This window comes from Prinia subflava, chromosome 5 (assembly GCF_021018805.1).
Source record: "Prinia subflava isolate CZ2003 ecotype Zambia chromosome 5, Cam_Psub_1.2, whole genome shotgun sequence".
In the NCBI taxonomy this organism is placed as follows: Eukaryota; Metazoa; Chordata; class Aves; order Passeriformes; family Cisticolidae; genus Prinia; species Prinia subflava.
This window is the reverse complement of record NC_086251.1, coordinates 16,807,654-16,827,782: the sequence shown is the minus strand read 5'-3', so window position 1 is coordinate 16,827,782 and position 20,129 is coordinate 16,807,654. Positions and strand designations below refer to the sequence as shown.

At 52.5% G+C, this 20,129-nt stretch overlaps 2 protein-coding genes across 2 annotated transcripts; one reads left to right on the top strand and one right to left on the bottom strand.

Annotated features, from left to right (window-relative positions):
- LOC134551078 (cytosolic 5'-nucleotidase 1A-like) lies at window positions 1–7,638 on the bottom strand. The gene is made up of 7 exons (XM_063398181.1): window positions 7,480–7,638; window positions 6,132–6,196; window positions 5,323–5,490; window positions 4,858–4,987; window positions 4,226–4,348; window positions 2,650–2,828; window positions 1–2,133 (listed from the first exon to the last, which is right to left on the bottom strand). The coding sequence occupies exons 2-7, from the start codon at window positions 6,174–6,176 to the stop codon at window positions 1,831–1,833; spliced, it is 948 nt and encodes a 315-aa protein (XP_063254251.1). The 5' UTR covers window positions 6,177–6,196; window positions 7,480–7,638; the 3' UTR covers window positions 1–1,830.
- Window positions 7,639–9,732: 2,094 nt separating this feature from the next.
- On the top strand, window positions 9,733–15,212 carry SYT8 (synaptotagmin 8). The gene is made up of 9 exons (XM_063398180.1): window positions 9,733–9,954; window positions 11,471–11,593; window positions 11,958–12,115; window positions 12,260–12,355; window positions 13,090–13,257; window positions 13,451–13,618; window positions 13,818–13,935; window positions 14,328–14,461; window positions 14,550–15,212. Exons 2-9 carry the CDS (start codon window positions 11,488–11,490, stop codon window positions 14,781–14,783), a joined length of 1,182 nt encoding a protein of 393 aa, XP_063254250.1. The 5' UTR covers window positions 9,733–9,954; window positions 11,471–11,487; the 3' UTR covers window positions 14,784–15,212.
- Window positions 15,213–20,129: the final 4,917 nt, after the last annotated feature.

The window sequence follows — 20,129 nt, the reverse complement described above, 5'->3', positions numbered from 1 at the left end:
ACCTTGTTTATTTATTTATTGGGCGGGAAAAAAGCTTTGGTGAGAGCAACACTTGTGAAGCCTTTAAAAATAATTATTTTCCGATTACATTGAGATTAAAAAAACCTAAGACAGCATAATCTTTTTTTCCTTGTCCATAATCCCACTGCCGCCTGGGCAGCCAATTTGTGTTTTTTTTATGAGGCGTTTCTGGACAGCTGGCAGAGATTTGAGGTGCCTTGTCCCCAGGCAGCACAGTGGCCTCTAGTGGCAACTCACATCCAGCCCTGGGGAAAGAAACCTGCAGGTGAACCTTGCAGGTGCCTTGATTCCCAGGAGAATGAAGAACTGAGTCCAAACTGCCAGAGGAGAGGCATCCCTGTTCAGGGTGTGGTGCGATGTCAGGCAGAGAACCGAGCACACCCACGTACACCATGTGCAAGGCGCAGTTTCTCCTGAGACCCCCTAGCCATGCCCCCCACCCATGGCCCTCGAGATCCATTTAAGGTTGGCTGCAGTACCCAGTCCTGCCCCAGCCCCTGCAGTGCTGTCTGCAGCCCTGGCCCCCCCACGGCTTGCGCTGCAGGCAGCCCATCTCCAGTGCCCTCTCCTGGTGGGACACCGGAGCTGTTCCGTCTCCTGGATGGACCTCAGTGCTGAGGTGCAGCCTTGTCCCTGTCTTGCAGCTCCAGGAACTGAGCGTCCTACAGGTCTGTCTCCTAGAAGCACTCTGTGAGCAGTGTGCATGCCTAAGGAAAGCTGTCTTGTGCTATAATGTCTTTGACGAGGAGGAATAGCTTGAACTTTCTTTCTTCAACCCATTCACACATTTCTAAAAGATCTGTAGGTCCTTTGCAGTTTTGAAGTCTTTCTCCCTCTTCTGAGTTCAGCTAGAGCTGCCTGAAGCACTCACTACCACAACAGTCTCCTCAGGAAACCAAGATGAGTGTGTCTGGTGAGCCAGGGTCTTCAGGGCTCCCGTTAGGAAGAGATCCTGGGAGTACATCACAGAATCACAGAATTGTTTGGGTTGGAAGAGACCTCAAAGATCATCCAGTTGCAGCCACCCTGGTGAGAGTAGGGACACCTTGCACTAGACCAGGTTACTCAGAGCTCCATCTAACCTAACATTTAACCCTCCCAGAGATGGGGCATCCACAGCTTCCCTGGGCAACCCATTCCAGTGCCTCATCAGCCTCACGGCCTCACTCCTTCTTTCTGCCTTTGTTCAGTCTGAAGCCATTCCCCCTTGTCCTGTCACTACATGCTCTTCTAAATAGTCCCTCTCCATCTTTCCTGTAGGCTCCCTTCAGGTCCTGGAATGCTGCAGTTAGGTCACCCTGAGGCCTTCTCTTTTCCAGGCTGAACAATCCCAACTCTCTCAACCCTTCCTCACAGGAGAGATACTCTGTCCCTTTAATCATCTTGGTTGGCCTCCTCTGGACTCGGCTCAACAGGCTGATGTCTTTCCTGTGTTGCTCCATCTTGTAGACTGTCTGAGCACAGCCAAAAATAGCATTTTTTTCTTGCTTCCTTCAGCTTGTGTGTGTGGCATTAGCTTCCCTTATTTCTTTGAGAAAAATCCCCAGGTCCTACATGGCAGATAGGTGTAGTCCTCAGTGTCACAGCAAAGGTGTCCTCCCATCCTGGAGGCTTTATCCTAAGATGTAGAGGACCTCTTATCAGGAGCAGATATACGCATCAAGCTTTGCATGGGAGTCCATGCTCCCATCCCCTTTCCCTGAGATTTGCTTGCTGCTGTTAGATCTTTCCCTCTCCACCAGAAGTTTTGCCTCCAACTGACCCAGTTCCCTGTGTTGCTGGGAGGGAGGACTGCTGGCCTGCAGCCTGTCAGCAGCAGGAGGGGACCCAGGCAGAGGGTACCCCCACATTTTGAGCCCCTTGGATGTTATGAAGCCCATCATCAAAGAAAATGTGAGGCTGGATCTGGGCGAGGATGGGGCCCTTGGGAGCCCCATCCATGAAGAAAGCCTCGTCGATGGGCAGACCCCATTCCCGGAGCGTCCTGATGGCTCGGATGCCCATGTCCCGGCCGCTGCGCGCTGTCACCAGGTAGGTGCGGATGGGGGATCCTTCCTGGCCGAACTTCTTACGCATCTTCCCGAGGTGCATGGCAAAAGCCTTCAGGGGACCCTGGAAGCACAGCAAGACAGTCGGGAGTGTGTGGGAAATAAGGAAACCCCTACTCTGCCTGTACAAGCCACTTCCTCTTCCAGGCTTTCTCAGGGCTCTGCAGAGCACACAGTGCCTGTGGGCTGCAGGACCGGGCAATGCTGGGACTGGGGCTGTGCACTCTGCTCCCTGGGAGGAAGGTGAGCCTTGTGGTGCTCATCCTAATCCCAAAGTGACCAGCAAGGGACATTCCAGCAAGCAGTACCTCTGGGTCTGAGCCCTGCAGGGATCTGGACAGCAAGAGGTCACAGCCCACAAAAGGTGGTGTTGGGATTAGCCACAATCTTAGATATTTAGGGCTTACTTACAGGAGGTAACAGATCCATTCCCAGTGAGACTCCAGATCAGACCCACACCAGGGACTGAGTAGTGGATGCACAGAGAATCTGTAAGGCTTTTTTGACTGCTTGTGCAAAGTCCTAGCAGGAGAGACAGCAGAGCCTGTGGGTGCCCATGGAAGCGAGGTGGCATGCTCACCTCTCCTATGGGGATGGCCTCCATCGCCCGCTCGTACTGCACTGCCCCCTCCAGGCCCTGCTCCTGGAAGATCTGGTCTGTCTCGTCAGAGAAGAGCACGGCATCCCCGTCAAACACGACGCGCAGTGGAGTGCTGGGGGCCTGCACCTCCTGCTGGAAGACGAGCGCTGCTGAGACCCCTGTGAGACACAGCAAGGTGGGGTCAGGAGGGGTGCATGAGCTCTGGGGCAGCTCATGCATGGCCAGCTGTGTTGCTTTCAGGTAGAAGGCTGGCGACTTGGTTTCAAAGGACAGCATGGTGGCTGAGCTTTACTCTAGCTGCTCGGGCTATAGACAAACGCTGACACTAATATGGTGGATGGTCAAAATGGCGATTTATTAGCTTGTATCTTGGGGTTAAATACTCAAAGGGGTTTCGCTACGTCACAAAGGGATGGTGGGTCTTAGTAATTAGTAGGGAATGGAAATCTACTGAAGTTAGAGGGGAGTTGCATACCTCAGAGGGACTTTTTTCGCTTATCTCTATGGACAAGGCTGTGGATGAGGGGGAGGAAGAGCCCTAGCTGCTTTCTCGTTACATTCTGAAATCTTCTGCGGTGCCTGTGTCTTTGCCTGCTACACAGCTGCTCCCCATGCGTCTGCTGCAGCCCTGTCCCACATCACCACGCCAGGACCTCTGAGTCAGGGAGCTTTCTGGGGGAACCCAGCCCTTCCATGGCTGTATTATCCCCTGAGAAAGTGCTGCTGATCAGAAACTGAGGTCTGGGGAGATACTGAAGTGTGGTAAGAGATGGTGGGCGGTTGTCAAGGCATGAGCAGCCCTCCTCCTGATGCTTGCTCACCCTGCCAAGCCTCAATCTTTAGTGCCCAGATTTAGCACTCCATGGTGTGAATAATACGGGCTGGCATCTCCATTGATTGTGGTAATTGGCTTAATTACAAGCTACTCCCTGCCCACCCTCGTATGTGGACCCAGGCTCCCAGATGGGAGATACATGTCAGAGCAATGATTCTCTCTAGGAGGTTCCAGGAATGTGCTGTGTAGTGAAGGAAAGTCCAGGCTGCAGATGGCAGGCTCCTGACCTGGAAGGACAGTGCCAGGTGATGTGTTCATACCCAAGTGAATTAAGAAGGTGATTAACCCCGTTAGAGGAGCTGGGGAGACTGCACTCCCTCCGACTGAGGTCAGGGACATGCTTACATCCAAGACAGCAAATTGCTGTGGCATCCTCACAAAGTCCTGGGAATCACTGACTAACTCTCATTGATGAATGGAATTGCATCTTTGGTTAGAAAGACTTATAGCTCAGGCAGGGAATGACCAGCCCATGGCAGAACTATGTCCAGAATGATGCATAATGCACTCAGTGACTTATGAGGGCATCTGAGCCAGCCTGGTGTATTTGCAGGCTACTGGTAAGGACATAAGAACTGAACTGTTCAGGACTGTACTGGTAATCAATGTGGCATTCACCCCTTGTCCCTGTGAAATCAAAGGCTGTGTTGTGTCTTGGTACTGAGCTGCTTGGAAGAAGTGTGGTGCGTTTGGGGCCGTGGGATGGAGGGGAGAACTCACCTCTCCGGAGGGCGTTGCAGACATCTGTCCTGTCAGCCGAGAGGAACAGCTTCACGCCGTGAGACTTCAGGTACTGCGTGGAGTCCTCATCACTGACGAAGCAGAACTTGGAGATCTCCAGGCCTTGAGGACAAGGGATGTGAATGAAGTCTTACGGAGCAACATCCTTCTCACAGCCCCTCATTCCCTCCCTGGATCTCGGTGTGCTTTGCTGCAAGAGCTCAGGGCAATGAATTTTCCACTGGTGTGTGGGGAACCTGCCTGTGTTCTTGCTGCATCTTCTTGACCTGTTCTTGCTCCTATAAAACTGCAGATTGCAGTTAAATATTCCCTCCATCCCTCCCTTAAATGAGCATTCCTCCTGACAGAACTGTGTGATTTAGAATGGTTTTTTTAAACAACTTTTTTTATTTTCAGTTCCTGCCTGAACATGCCTGGGATGTGCAAAATGCTGCCAGGCTTCCTGCTGAGAAAGAGATGGCTGAAGGGAGCTGGGCTCCAAGAGAACCCCTTCCCCCCTTCTTCTCGTGGCCCCTGTCTCTCTGTTAGCCACTGATGATCCACTGTGGTGCCTGATCTGCTCTGCAGCCTCCCAGGGGAATTGGGCATCGCCAGGGGTGGGTCCCCCTTACCGTAGTGCTTGGCGCTGTTGATGATGCGCACGCCGCTCTCTGGGCTGTTGTTGGAGAGCACCAGGATGTCAAAAAGGTCCCTCTCTGCTGGGTTGCTCTCCAGGATCTTCTTGTTAACATACTGCACTGCCTGTGAGGAGGAGATGGGACTCTCCTAAAGAGGCATGACTGCAGTACCTTTGCAGGGGCTCTTTTGCAGTTAAGGTTAGTGGTTTGTGCTGCATCTGTCAGCTGTGGCAAGGCTGGCATGCTTTGGACAGCCAGACAGAACAACCATCCTGGAAAAGCTATGGGGGAGATGGACTGCTCAGGAGCACAGGTCTCAATGCCCTGCAGCGATGCCAAGAGATCAGGACAGGCATAGCTAAACCCTGTGATGGAGTGGAGACTTAAAATTGGGAAAGCTGAGCTTTCACTCCATCCTGTGAGTGTCTGCATGTGCCCCTAGCCAGCTGTGGGGCTCACCTGGATGAAGGCAAAGGCTGTGCCTGGTAGCAAGGGCTTATCCTGGTTGGCCTGCTGGTGCCTTGTGTACTCCTCCTTGCCCTTCTCCAGGTAGAGCTTGTGCTCCTCCTCCAGGTTGAAGATGGCTCTGGTGGTCACAGCAATGACCAGTGCTGTACTGGGGTCCTTCTGCAGGACAGGGAGGAAAGAGGAGTCAGGGGACAGCAGAGAAGGAGCTCGTGGAGGTGGGGTGAGCAGGGGCACCAACCAGTCTGGCAGGGTTGGGTGCTGGAGGTGTCACCCCTGTGTCACGGTTCCTGATGCCAGAGGTACCACACCCAGTCTTCATATTCAGGCCACCAAGGATGGGGCTGGCAGTTGTGAAACCCTAACCTGTCTGATAAGTGCCACGTGCTCCAAGGACAGCTCACACAGAGGGGATTGCTTCATAATTTTATTGTTTGTGAGCACAGCACAGCCACAGTTATCTGTTTCTGCTGGGTTTCTCTGCACATACTGCTGGTACTACCCTTCATTTGTGTCTGTTCTGGCCAGTCAAATAAAGTCTCTGTGTATATAGAGAGGCTGCTGCTTTCTCCCTGGCTGCTCCAAAATTTAAGTGTGAGCAAATGTACCTGTAGCAGGTACATGCCCAGTTCACACAATTGGAAATCACATGGATTTCACTGGGACCAGGTTCCCAGCAGCCCTGGGACAGCCACTTCTGCTGAAACCCAGTTCTGGGTTGTGGTGTGATCACTTCTGTGGTGGCATTTCAAAACTTGGTTTGGAAATACAGGATGTGTGTTTTGTAATGAACAGCATTTTACCTGTTTTACATTGGTGTTTATGACTGTGTTTTCCGGCTCTGCCATCTTCAACTCTCAGCCTTTAACTGAAAATATAATATTAAACTGTCAGATTATAACATAGTCAATCTATAGTCAATCTAGAGAGGGGGAAGAGTGGAAAAGAGACAGGAAACACCCAACACATTAAGTACAGCAGCCCAGATGAACCCGTTTCTGCTAACAGCATCTCTGCTCCAAGAAAAACTGTTCTAATAGTTCCAATTAAATGTGATGGAAAAGTGGCTTTTCAAACAGAGATCACTGCTTTATTTTTACTTTCATTTTTCTCAAAGAGAATTATTCTCTGTGTGGAACTGCTGAAAGCTGTTGTGGAGCTCTTTGCCAAGCAAAATAAGGCTGTATTTAAAAGCTAAAACAGGTTAGATCTTAAAGGCAGGTTTCCAGTTCACATCCTTGTTGCTTTTTTGCCACTTTTGCTTGAATGGTGAATTTGTATCTACAAATGAATGAGTTCACTGCATCAGCAGCTCATTTGCAGCTGTAAAAGGCCAGAGTAAGTAGAAGTGTGTGGTGAGGGCTTGGATAAAGGCTGGGATTCCTGTGATGGGGTTGGTCTGCCCGATTACTGTACTAGGGGGCTGTGCAAGCAAAGAGCAAAGCCAACATGCAGTGCAAAGGACAAGTCAGGGTCTCCACAGAGACCTGTCTTTTGCCCCAGTTTTATTTAATTAGTGTTTATTGTTCAGGGACTGCAAAATGTTGCCTGGGCCAGTAGGCAACACCCTCGGCTGATGCCAGCCGTGAGAGCCACAGCCTTGCCACGGGGGGCTCAGTGCTCGCATGTGCACTGCCCGACTGCCCGAGGAGTACCAAGTCCTGCAGCAGCGCTACTCCTCCAGCCAGGGCTGCCTGGAAAGCCAGGGGATGCTGAGCATCCCTCTGCTTCCTCCACCCCATGCCCACGCTGGGAAGGGGTCTCCTCCTCACCCAGAGAGGGTGGCAAACACCAGCCCAGCTGCGCAGGCAGAAGCTTTCCTCTGACATCATCTCAACCAAGTATTCTCTCAAACTTAAATGCAAGGAGGCAACGGAGCTGAGCAGCCCTTCCTGCTGGGAGAATCCACCTCTAATTTCTGCTTCGCTCTACCAAGCCCGACTTCTCTTTTCCATCTCCGTGCCCCGATACCCCGCAGTGCTGTTCGCACACGGATCTGCACAGACCGCACGTCTCGCTGCGAGACCCCAGGAAAACATTCCAGGCGGGTGCTGCCGGTTCCCGCAGCTCTTCCTCCGGCTGCCTGCCAGGGAGCAGATGTGCCCCCCGCACACAGCCAGGGTTCTGCTAGAGAGAAAAGCCCGAACTCACCCGAGCGCCGCCTCTGCTCCGCGGCACAGCGTGTCCGGCGGCAGCATGCCAGCCGTGCCCCGGGTGCTGCTGTTTATATTTCCCCCTGCCCGCGCTGCAGGAAGCAGGCAGGAGCGGGATGGGCGCAGCTCCGCTCCCCGGCGTGCTGGGATTTGTAGGCAGCCGGCTGGTTGGCGTCGTGCCCGGGCCAGCCTGCAGTTCCCGGCTGGCATTACACAGGGCCGTGGTCACCTGGGCCTGGCTTCGGACACTGCCCTGTCACCCTGGGGAGGGGACTCGGTGCTGCTCCTGCTTCCGGAGCCCCCTCGGCGCTTGTGCGTAGTGGCTGATCCCTGTCCACAAGCAGTGATGTCTTATTTCTGCAGCTGGAGTATTTATAGCGTGCCTCTGGTCCTCTCATTGCCCAGTACCTGAATGGTTGTATTTTTGACCGCAAAAAATAGTAGTACCCGGTCCAGAGTGACTCACAGCGTATGCAGGGATGCAGGGAGCAAAGGCAGGTGCAGAGCGTGGCTGGGTGCAGCGTGTTTGCAGTTTCACTGTAATGGTTTTGGATCTTTTTTCCCTCCTTTCCTGAAAGCTGGATCTCACATGCTGTCCTGAGCAGGGTTGATTTTGGGGCTAGGATTTAACTTTTCTGGGTAGGCACCCAGCCCTGTGGGTGCTTGTGGTGCCAGGATAGTTCAACACCCCTATTCTTTCCAAGAGTGTGACTGTCAGGGATGTGAGGGGGAGAGGATGAGGGGAGGGGGGATGACACAGGACCATCCTGCAGCTTTTCCCTTGCCACTGCTGTTCCAGAGGCTCTTGGCTGCTGGAACAAGGGCCACTGCTGCAGCCTGCCCAGCCTGGCTCCTGCTAATGCAGACCAAACTCACCTGCACTCAGGCCGAGCAGTTTTCCCCCTGCATGACACCAGGCTATCACCAGGATCACCAAACCTCCTCCCAGAATGTGGGAAGCCACCAGGGTTCTATGCAGCTGTGTCTCACTGAGTTCACAGAATTATTTTGGTCGGAAGGGTCCTAAAGATCATCTAGGTCCAACCCGTTCCACCATGGGCAGGAACGCCACACATCAGATCAGCTTGCTCAGGGTCCCATACAACCTGGCCTTCAACTCTTCCAGGGATGAGGCCACAGCTTCTCTGGGCAACATGTTCTAGTCCTTCATTACCCTCTGAGTAAAGAATTTCTTCCTAAGATCTGAATCTCTTCTCTTTTAGCTGTCTCTAGCAAACAACCTGTTGAAAAGGCTACTTATATGCTCAGCTTTTAGTGTGCATATGCAGACCCCCTTTCCCTGGAGTATTTTAATATTCCCTATTCCCTCATCCCCACAATGCATCTTGTGCATCCCCTGGGACTTCCAGTTTAGAGCAAAAAGCTCCCCCAGAGGTTTGCTGCAGCATCATTCCTGCATCTCCTATTCCTGGAGATGGTGCTTCTCTGAGCAGCAGGAGTGCAGGGCCCTTGTGAGGGTGGCTGCTTTTTGGGTGGCTGAGGGGCAACCCTAGCCCTTCTCCTGGGATTAGGTACCCACTATTGCAGTGCCTTGGTGGCCATGTGAAAATCTGGAAGGACTGGTGAGTCAGGGGGCAGGGCAGAGCTGGGACAGGTCTGGTTTCTGGGGCATCTCCCCCCATCACTACATCAGCCATTAGACACTGTCAGTCTTGCAGTATTGCTCCCTGCTTCTGACACCACCCCACATTTACGTGGCGATAAGGCAGGCTTTGGGCAGACTTTGCTGAGTTGGCAGCAAGGGAAGAGGTTTGCAAGCATAAATTTAGTGCAGTGGAAGCCTGTGAAATTGCTCCTGGCTGTGTGCCTGGTGCTTCTGTTGGCGCTAGAGGATGAAACCACCCAAGCAGTATCCCCTTGTCCTGTCTGCCCTCCCTGCTGTGTCACAGCAGAGCATTCCTGTTCATCCACACACACGTTTTGCAGGCCCTCACACAGTGCATGCCCTGTGGGCCAAGGAGCTGGGCTTCCCAAGTGCAGAGCTCACCAGGGATGGATGCAGTCGTGCACCCATCCCCTTGAAAGTGGCCATTCCCTTGTGCTAAGTGCCTGCAGCCATACATCCAGCCCAGCATTGCTGCAGGGAGAACTTGGAGAAGCGAATTTCCCAGTGTGTGGAGCTGGGCAGCAATGCCCTCCAGCTTCTCGCAGGCAGGAGGGCAGGTTTTGCTTCCTGGTCCAGCAGGGAGTTCCCTGCTGGCTTTTCACCTGCATGAACACTGCTTGGGTCAGCGGCGAGGTGGGGCCAGCGGAGCTGCTGGGGCCACCCGGTTCCTGAGCTGGCAAAGCAGACTTTCCTGTTTTGTGTGTGCAGTGCAGCCACCATCCCTTCTGCACGCTCAGCCCGGTGGGCTCCCATCGCAGCCCACAGCATGCCCCTGCCACGCGTGGTGGCTTGACTGGAGCCTGCACAGCAGGGAGGGGAGACTGACGCTGGGAAGGAGACTTGTCGGTAAGCCTGGATTTGGGAACCCAGTCAGCACAGGGTGGGAGCCAGAGTCAGGGTTCCCCCAGCTGCTTTTCCAGGAACGTGGATGCTCCATGCTCCCAGCAGAGTGCCCACTGAGACTATGCCTCCTGTGCCAGACACAGCAGGGCTGTCCCCATCGTTCCCAAAGTGGTGGCTCAGTTCATTCTTCAGGGTTGGGAGAAAGGGTTTTTTAAAACCAGGGTTAATGTTAGACTAATGTGACACAGCCTGTGGCAGGCAAAAAGTACTGATGCTCCTAATTCTGTGCTGGGTGGGTGCCTGCTTGTCTGTGCTGTCCTGTCCACCCTTCACTCCAAAGCTGCAGCCTGGCACCTCTAAAATACCTGAGCGATGCTTCGGGTGTCCAATGACACAGGAATACCAAGTGGCCCTGGACAAGTCATTTAAGCTGCACCTCATTGTCCCAGCAATGATGTGGCAGGGATGACAGCAATTCCCACATCCCTCCAGCCCTATGCCCACAAGCAGCAGAGCACCCTGCTGGGAAAAGAAAGCGTTCTTGCTGGCTTCGCGAGCTCAGAGGAGGGAAGTGCAGACGCGGTTTCCTCCTCTGCATGCAAGGAGTACCTTGGGATGGGCAGAGCGTGGGCAGAGTGGGGGCAGAGCGAGGTGGAGCTGGCTGCTTGAGCAGGGACGCACTGGAACGCAGGGCAGGAGGCTGGGGCAGCAGCAGGCACGTTGCTGGCAGCCCGGGCACCGGGGCTGGTGCCACCGTGCCGTGGTGGCTGCGGGCCGGCTCAGGCGCAGCACGGCTCCGGGCACACCTGTGCCCGTGACGCGAAAGGAATTCGGCTATGAGGAAGCGTTCATGCTAGAATGAGAGCTTTGCCATGGGGAAAGCAATGCTGTCAGCCGTCCTGCGTTAAATCTGAAGCCTTCCCTCAGGCTGTGTCAGCGTTGCCATGTGCACAGGCTGAGCTCACGGAAAGTTTCCGAGCCGGTGTGGCCCCAGCCTGGTGGCAGCACTGCCACCAGCAACGAGGGCACATCAGCCCTGTTGCAAGCCCAGGAGCCAACCTTACCGCTCCCCAGCCCTGTGACAGGAGGGAAAATAGCCAAAAAGGGGTGTTAGCTGATGACGGGGCTTTCCTGGAGCTGAGCAAACCCTTCAGGTCACTCTGTCTGGCCAGGGAGGAGCCAGCACAAAACAGCTCTTGGTTTTTGTCCCCTGCAGCCAAGTGATTCCTCTTCTCAAAACGCCCTGGACGGCTCAGTCTGTCCCGTTTCAGCAGGCAGACCTGCAATGAAGTGAAGGAGAAGGCTGTATGGGAGGGGCCGGCTGGCACAGAGCCCTCCCTGCCGGCGGCTCCCTCCCACTTCATTTCACATCTCACTGTCAATGTGGCCAAGCTCTAATCGCTTACCCTGAGCTCTGTATTTTAACTGTGCTTGCTCTCATTAGAGCCCTGGGCTACGGGCAGCACACGTGCTACCGGAGAGGAAATCCCCACCCTGTTAATTGTGCCTGTGTTCCCAGGTCACCCCAGATTCGCCATGGCAGTGGCAGCCAGGAAAGGCAGGACTACGGCCTCCCCACACACCAGCATCACCACCACAGCTTGGCCGGGCTCCCTGGATAGCTGGTTTAGCTGGATCCCGTGTGAGTACAGGGTCTCTTGCCCTCCTCTCCTAGGCAGCGTTACCTGCTGGGGCTGCTGGACTCTGAGGCTGTGAATTCACTTCAGCTTCCCTTCAAATTTCATCTTCTAATGGGCTCCATCAGGGTGGGATTACTGCAGAGTGCTACCACGCTGCTTCAGGGGCAGAGGATATCTTTGCTACCCATTTGGGGAATGGTCTTCAGCCATGGTCTTCCTGCATGGGGCATGCCCAGGATTCTAGGGGCACTTTTGAAAGTACAAGTGCTAAATGCTGAAGCACCAGGATGGGGTTTAAATGTACTCTGTATGTTTTGCTTGGTTTTAACTCTTCTGTCCACCTCCACTCCCTAAACATCGCACCAGTACCCAAATGGGCGCTCATCACTGTGGCTGTGGCAGGGGCCATTCTCCTCCTTCTCTTCCTCATCTGCATTGTCAAGTGCTGCTGTTGCAAGAAGAAGCCCAAGAAGAAGGAGAGAATCGGCTTGTGTGCTGTCAGCAACTCCACCACGACCAGCCTCGTGCGTCCTGCCTTCCCCTCAATCCCACCTCCCTCCTCCCTGAGGGTTTGCTGCTGCACCGGCCAGCCCCAGGCATGGTGGGAGCACGGCATGGCAGGGACACTGCTGAGTGCATCCTAAGGGTAGTGTTGCTCTCTGCCGCAGGTCCAGCCTGAGATGGAGGACCTGGAGCGGGAAGTAGAGCAGAAGCAGCGAGGAAAGCTGCAGTACTCCCTGGAGTACAACTTCCGCATACAGGAGGTGGGGATGCTCGTGGCCAAGGCACAGCAGGGAAAAAGACATGCTCTTGCATGGTCACTCTTTGCTGCCCACTGAGGTGGGCGTACCCTCTCCCACCTGCCTGCCGCCCGCCAGCTCTCATGCTGCATGGTGTGAAGGCGTTCCTCACTGTTGCACTCACTTCCCACTGAGTCCTGACTGAGCTGCCTGACCCCATCCTCTGCACCCCGTGACCCTGTGCCTTGTAGGAATGCATTTCCACACTCGAGCAGGTGTTTTCTATATAAGGGAAAGAGTTTCAGCTTACCTTGGAACATGTAAGGAAGTTAAACTAGAATTTTCTATAGCCTTCTTATTGTGACTGGCTCAGTGCCAGCACAGAGGCACTGGTTGGGCTTTGGAAGTGTACCGCAAAGCCTGTTGCCAATTTCATTGGGCAAGGTGCCAAATAGCCCACCTAGACAATCAAGTACTAAAGGGACAGCACAGAGGTGCTCTGCACTTTTTTGGACTGCCTTACCAGTGTAAGAGTGTTTTCTACACCGTGTTTGACTTCTATTTCTTTGTTCTATGATGTTTATTAGTCATTATTAAAACCTTTTGTTTTACAAAGCATGTCCAGAGAAGTTGTCTTGCTAGTATTAAGCCATTTTGAGAAGTGCTGGACATCCTCAGAGACTTGATAAGTCTTCACATGGCTTATTTCCATTCTGGCCACGTGCAAAGGATTTTATCAGTGCCTCACTCCTCTCCAGCTGAAGGTTGGCGTGAAGCGGGCAGTTGAGCTGAAGGCCATGGACAGCGGAGGCACATCTGATCCGTATGTGATTGTCTACCTAACGTCCGATAGGAGGAAGAGATATGAGACCAAGGTCTACCGCAAGACCCTGAACCCCATCTTCAACGAGAGCTTCACTTTCCAGGTACAAACCAAAGCAAATGATGTTTTTTTGGTCGCATCAAAAATGTTGCATAGACACTGCTTCCTGGGCAAAAACCTCTCCAGAAAGGGAGACGCTTGTGTAGTCAGGACTGGGAAATGTGAGAGAGGAATATCCTCATGGAGAAGGGCTTCCACTGAGGAGTGACTCCAGGCTTTTGGGTCCTCCCCTGCAGGTACCCCAGGCAGAGGTGTCTGAATCCACACTGGTGATGCAGATCTATGACTTCAACCGCTTTGCCAAGCATGACATCATTGGTGAGGTCCGGCTGCCCCTGGCCAGTGTCAACCTGCAGCATGTCATCGAGCAGTGGAGTGACCTGGCAGTGGCCAGTAAAGTGGAGGTTGGTCCTGGTGGGTGGGAAACTCTGCTGAGGGGCATGTGCTCTTGCTTGGCTTGCCACCACCACAAGAAGCAAGCCCTTAGGGGCAAGCAGGGGAGTTTGTGTTTCCCCCTCAGGAAACCTGGGGCCTGCCTGGTGCTCCAGCCTCAGGTGAGCTGGCTCCTGTGCCTGGTACGAATTACTGGCATCTCTCCATCAGGAAGAGCATCTGGGTGAGATCTGCTTCTCACTGCGCTATGTCCCCAGCACTGGCAAGCTGACGGTGCTCATCCTGGAAGCCAGGCAGCTGAAGCGGATGGACTCTGATGGACTCTCAGGTCAGTGGGGGCTGCTGGTGCTCAGACCTTCCTACTCCTGCCCAGGCCTCAGTGGTGGCACCAAGAGCCACAAAGCCTTGAAAACTCTTGGTTTTAAGACCTCCTTCCTGCTGCCACCACCATATTCAGCCCTTGGCTGATTCCCAGCCTCCCCAGCATAGATACTCCAGCTTTGGGCAGTGCTGGAAGTGTCTCCCAGGAGGAGATGTCATGGCTTGATTGTACAGGGAGCTTGGCAGGAGGAAGGGAGCTCTGAGGTGGCTATCTCACCACAAGGAGTGACAAGTGGGCTGCCATGGTCTCGTTGGGAATGGCTCGAGAAAACTATTTTGGGTCTGAGTTCTTCAGTCCAAAACTGTCCCTTGTACCAGGTGTGCCCTCTCTCTCTTCAGATCCTTTTGTCAAGGTGCATCTCATACTGAACAGGAAGAAATGGAAGAAAAAAAGGACAAGTGTGAAGAAAAACACCTTAAGCCCTTACTTCAATGAGGCGTTTGTTTTTGAGGTGCCTTTCAGTCAGATCCAGGTGGGTTTCCCTGACGTGTCCAGGGCTGAGCAGGTCCCCACTGCAGCAAACCTCTTCCCACTGACCCTCTTTCTCGTGTCCCCCCTAGAATGTGGACGTGGTCATCTCCGTCTGGGATCATGACAAAGTGGCCAAGAATGAGCTCATTGGCAAACTCTTCCTGGGCTGCCGAGCCACAGGCAACCAGCTGCGGCACTGGTCCGACATGCTGTCCAACCCACGCCGGCCCCTCGCCCAGTGGCACATCCTGCAGCCCCCGGAGGTGGTGGACAAAGCCCTGGCACTGAAGTCCCACCTGAAGCTGCCCCTGCACTCCAGATAGTGGGGGTTTCCTTCTCCACCCAGAGAGCAGGATGGTGGGCTTGTGGAGGAGTGAGGGGCTTCTGCTCAGCAAGCTCCAGACATGTTGGTCACAGCTCATTGTCAGCAAAGAGGGGACTGGGACTCCTTCTGGCCAAGAGATGTTCTGGCAGCTGGTGCAGCTCATGCTCTGTGTGACGCCTGGGACAGGGCAGCTCGGCATCCCAGGGCCAGGCTGGACGTGGAGCAGAGGGTGCTAGAGGGGATGGCATGGGCGCAGGAGCCAGCTCATCCCAACTGCTCGTGGGCTGCGGGGGGAAATACACAGAGCTTCAGGCTCATGCAAAACAGAGTCCATTGATATTTATAAAGCAGAGGGTTAACGTGCCAGTGGCGTGGGTGAGAAGTTCCTTGTTTGTGAATAACCAGGCAAGAAGTGTGTTCTTGGAAAGGCTTCATGTGTCCTGTGATGGCTTTTAAACAAGACTAAGGTATTGAAAAATGTAAGAGGCTTGAGAGAAGGAATACAGGTGATGAGGAGGGCGTTGGAGATGTCGGACTAACTCTTTAGGGCCTCTGCAATGTGTGCTCTGTATCCTGGCTACAGCCTAAATGAGAAGCAATGTGGCTTCACACTTAGCCCATTCTCAGCCCATGATTTGTGCACACTAAGATGTGACTCAGGCTCTGGGACTCACCAGTGACCATCCCCATGGGCCACATGAATGAAGATGCACAGTGTCAGCTCCATTCACCTCACATGGTCCTACAGGAGTGGCACAGCAAGGTGTGCACCTCTGGCACCTGGAGTTTCTGCCACGGGGGAGCGGCTGAGGCTCTTGCTTTCACACTGTGATCACACCACCCTGGTAAAGGCTGGCTTGCAGCCCTCATGTCACTTCTGGGCAGGTTTTGTGTTTAATCTGGGAGGTCTTTTGTGGCCACATGTCCTGCCCCACCCTGCTTTGTAGGGCCTTGGTGTGGGGCCTCGTAAGTAAAGCTCTCTCCTAGAAGGATGAGGGCATCGGAGTGGGGCCCCTACATGCCCTTGAGTGTGCTGCAGTTTGTGGTGACTCCAGAGCAGCTTCTCTGAGCTGTCTGCAGGAGGAAGCTCCCTGCACTGGCCTAGAGGAGGAGGGAATTGCTCCTGTTCTAAAATGCTTCTGCTACAAAGCAGCCACAGGACACAAGATCTGGGCTCATGCTGTGGAATTTTGGCCCCAGAGACAGAAGTCCTTTTCACCACAGGGAGCTGCAGGCACAGTGCTAACAGCTATTTCCTGGGCTCTGGAGGGGAGAGAGCCTGGCACATTAATGAAAAGCTATTAATATTAAAAAGCAGTTAATCTGTGATTACCCAGAGCTCCACAGAGCGACTATCCAAGAGTTAAACAAACATGAAGCTGAGGAAGATTATGAAAAGTCTCAATAGAGATTAATGACCTGAGCTTAACCATAAAAAGCTGCTGCTGTGTCTGCCTCTTGATGAATATTCTCCAGGCTTCACTGTGGCCGTGAGGAGGGGAGAAATGACAGGGTGGTTTTGAGATGACTGTAACAAGTGAAGTGTGGTTTCTGCTGGGGAAACAGCATCTGCTGGCTGCCGCTAATAAGATGGAGGAGGAAATCAGTCACCTGAGAAAGACTTGTAAAGGGATGTTTTAAAGCCTTAGCCTTCAGTCTCAAGCTTAGAATCAGCCTAGAACAGGCTGTGCGGAAGGGAACATCTCTGAATTGGGTTTGGGGTTCCAAATCTATTGCCAGGCTGTTTTTTGGCGATGCTGTTGTGGTGATTTAGGGCTGTGCAGCATCCAGAAAGGACTTTTGGAGGTGTTTGGAACAGGCAGTTCTTATTTTTGTGTGTGTGTATGTGTGCTTTTTCCAGTCCCCCTATTTTGTAGTCATAGCCTTGAGGTTCCCTGCATAATTTATAGGGCTGGGCATAAAAGTATGTGCATATTAGTCCCAAAACAGGTGCAGTTGAAGGAGGTGCAGAGACAGCCCCTCCTTGAGAAACATTACTCCCCATACCAGTGCCTGCCCCTTTTCTCTGCAGCCTTGGCCTTGCTCGGTGTCTGGATCACCAGTGCAGTGCTGGGTGAGCAGAGCTGCAGGGGGAAGCCCATGGTGCTTTTAGGGGAAAGGCCAGGGAACATGGGAATGAGCTGGGCTGGCTCTGGGCAACCTGCAGTGAGCCTTTGTGCAGTAAAACTCAGCAAACCGAGTTGTTTGTTCAGGAGGGAGAGGCAAGCAGGTGGGGATGTTGTCCACCCAGTTCCAGTTTTTAATGCACCGCCAAGGCTGCTTTTCCCCTCCGTCATCGTTTCTCCTTCTCAGTAAGCCTTGTGTGCTTACAGCACAGCTTTGAGCACTCTCCTCCTCTGGCAGGATCCTCTTAGTATCTGCTGGCAGCTGTTTGAAGCAGGGCTGGTGGATCTGGGCTTCATTTCATGCCTTATTTCACCCCAAATGAACACAGCCTGCCTGGGAGCCTGTTTGCAGGAAGGCAGACAGCCCTGTCTCGTGTGCAAGCCATCTCCTTTTCACCTCCCTGTGGCCTTGGCGGGGGTGGTTGTCCCTCATCGATCAAAGCCAGATGCCTGAGCGTCTTCTGCCTCACCAGTGCTCCTGCTGCACTTGGAGGGTGGAAGATGCGACAAGAAAAGAAGTAAAAGGGGGAAAGCAAACTCCTCCTCAGCTTGTGTCTGTGCTGGATTCCCAGGTCTGCATCTAGAGGGCAGGGCAGTACGTGCTCTGAGCTGCTCTCTGTGTCATCTGGTCTGTGGCCCCGTTAGAGCCTCACCAGCCAAGATTCCTTCTTCTGGAGATGGAGCCCGTGTTCAAGAGGGAGAGAAAGCAGCGATGCTGTGCAAGCCTGTTCCCATGGCCGCACAGCCCGCTGGTGGCCGTGTGGCAATGCTGGAGGTGTCTCAGGGCTTTTTCCAGGAGGCAGGAGCCAGCCCTTTGCCTGATCCTGCACCACAGAGGTGAAGAGGGTTTTGCTGATGCTTAAAGAGGCAAAAGCAGGTACCCAAGCCATCCAAGGTGATGGATAGGGAGCTTGTCTCTGCATCTAATTAGCAGCTTTGCAGGTTAGTGGCAAGGCAAAAAGCAGGACTTGGGCCAAGCAAAGGTCCATTAAAAGAGACAAGAAGCACTGAAAATTGAGGGTTTTGTTTGTTATTAAGATTTATAATCTCAGTTATTTACATCCAGATCCAAGACTTCTGACCTCCAGAGGTTCCTCTCAAAGTGAATTATTCCCTCATTCAGTGGTGATGGTGGATTTTTTGTTTTGTTTTGTTTTTTGTTTTGTTTGTTTTTTTGTTATTTGTCCCGTACGCAAGGAAATCAAATGGGAGGGCTGTACAAGGAGAAGGCTGAGCCTCATATGTGCCTGTCACCAGTTGTCTGCAGTGAGACAAAAATGATTACGGGCTGTCATCATTCGGCCTGGGTATGGGCTGGCTGTCCTCCAGCCACAGATTTTTTGGCTAGTCTTAGAATTTTTGAGAGCTGGAGAGCTTCTAAGCTGTTCTCACTAGGAGCAAGCATGCCTGCTTTATAAATATTCCTTAGCTAGCATCTTTATGCCTTGCAATTTTATGGGCAAAATACGTACTTTTGTCATGCATGGGCTTATTTTTTTAAAAGCTCCAGCTCCTGGATCCTTATCCCTAGTTCCCTTTCTTTATCTTCTTTCTCCTACCCTTTTCTCTCCCTTTTTCCTCCTCTCTTTTCCCAGCCCCTTTCCTATGCTCTGACTGCTGCTGGAGCTCTTGTATCTGGGACTGTTCCTGCCCCAGGTTGGGCTTATTTTGCTTCTGGATACAGAGATATTGCTTGGAGCACTTTACATCTCAGTGCACCTTGCCCTGCCATGGGCAGGAAGGGAAGGGTTGAAACCCCAAACAGTTTGGTCTGAGAAACAGGAATAATAATGGGTGCACAGAGGTACTTCCCAAAGTTCCAACTGGAACTTTTTGGGCACACCTAGAAAAAACAGACTTCTGGTTTCTCCGTATTTCAGGTCTAGGTAGGATGGAACCAAAGGGGAAGCAGCATGAAGATTTCATAGTTTTCATGCTGCTGGGCAAAAAGTGCTCCCTGAAGAAGTTTGGCATTCTGGGTGAATGGGTACCCATCAGTGATGACTTGTTGCATGTCAACAAGATGGGAATTTCTCAACCAGCTTTGCTGACTTCACGGAGAGGTGATGAAACCCCTGCAGGCACTTATTGCCACTCAATTTGAGCAGAAACAAGCACAGAGTCAGTCAGGAAGAGGAGTTTAACTGAGCTGAAAAGAGGCTTTGACCTGCAAACAACCCAACCCCTATGGTATTTTACGTTCTGTGAGCAGCATCTGGAGAGATGGTGGGTTTGCAAACAAATGTTTCATCACCCAGCTCAGGAACACGGCCATCCAGATGTCCTTGTCTGAGCCTGAAAAGCTCTCTGTGGGGAATGGGTGCTTTGAGTTGTCAGTCATTGCTGACTTAGTAGAAGAAACACTGCCCCCTTGGAAGAGCCAGTGAAGAGCCCAGTGCCCATGAAGGAGGTGGCTGTCTCATGTGGAAATCAGCCCAGCTGGCATCTGCTTTTGCCTTGGATAGAGAGAATTTTCCTCTTAACTTTTACATACAAGTCAGGGCAGTTTAGACATAGAAACCTGAATTTTGGCATGAAGGTTTTCACTTAAGACAGTCCAGTTAAAACACTTGGCTTTGGTGTTCACTCTGGATGTGACAAAGGATGTGTTCATACCTGCACAGGCCTCTGCTGAAGGTTTTTATGCTTTGGATGCACTCATCCCACACCAGCCCCAACTTTTGCACATGTGCTAAACTCAGGTCTGCCTTCATAAAAGAAAATTCATGTCTCAGATACTCTGTGAATTATTTGCCTTTGGGGATTTTCTTGAGAGATGCTCAGTGGGGTTGAGTGCTGAGTTTTCTTGGTGCAGCCCTCTCCTGAGCTCATTCCCTCCATTGCCAAACTTGTATGAGAAGCACCTCCAGAAGAGCTTCCAGAGGCCCATCTCCTTGCAGCTGTCTTCTCCCAAGGCTTTCTCAATCTGTGCAGGTGGATGAGGCTGCCAAGGGTCTTTGCAGGTGAAAGCTTATTTTTTTTTGTAAAATTAGGCGTCTGGGGTCACACAGCATTTACAAAAAGCCACTGTGCTTGGAATAGATAAATTCTGGAAAATCATTCCTTTCATGGCTACTGGTTTGTAGAACAGTTGCTGATCTTGGGGAGAGAAGAACTTTGTGATTTATCAGTTTTTCTTGAGCTCTGTGGCTTTTTTTTTTTTTTTAAACTAACACCATGTTCTTGCTGCTGCTTTGTCTTGGCACAGAGAACCTGAA

Bases quoted from the DNA above. Each gene is read 5' to 3' on its own strand.
- LOC134551078 (XM_063398181.1), bottom strand. From the start codon at position 6,176: ATGGCAGAGCCGGAAAACACAGTCATAAACACCAATGTAAAACAG. The intron at 2,829-4,225 runs GTGAGTTCTCCC...TGTGTCTCACAG, and splicing joins CTGCAACGCCCTCCGGAGAG to GGGTCTCAGCAGCGCTCGTC. The intron at 2,134-2,649 runs GTGAGCATGCCA...CTGTGCTTCCAG, and splicing joins AGGCCATCCCCATAGGAGAG to GGTCCCCTGAAGGCTTTTGC.
- SYT8 (XM_063398180.1), top strand. From the start codon at position 11,488: ATGGCAGTGGCAGCCAGGAAAGGCAGGACTACGGCCTCCCCACACACC. The intron at 11,594-11,957 runs GTGAGTACAGGG...ACATCGCACCAG, and splicing joins CTGGTTTAGCTGGATCCCGT to TACCCAAATGGGCGCTCATC. The intron at 13,936-14,327 runs GTCAGTGGGGGC...CTCTCTCTTCAG, and splicing joins GGACTCTGATGGACTCTCAG to ATCCTTTTGTCAAGGTGCAT.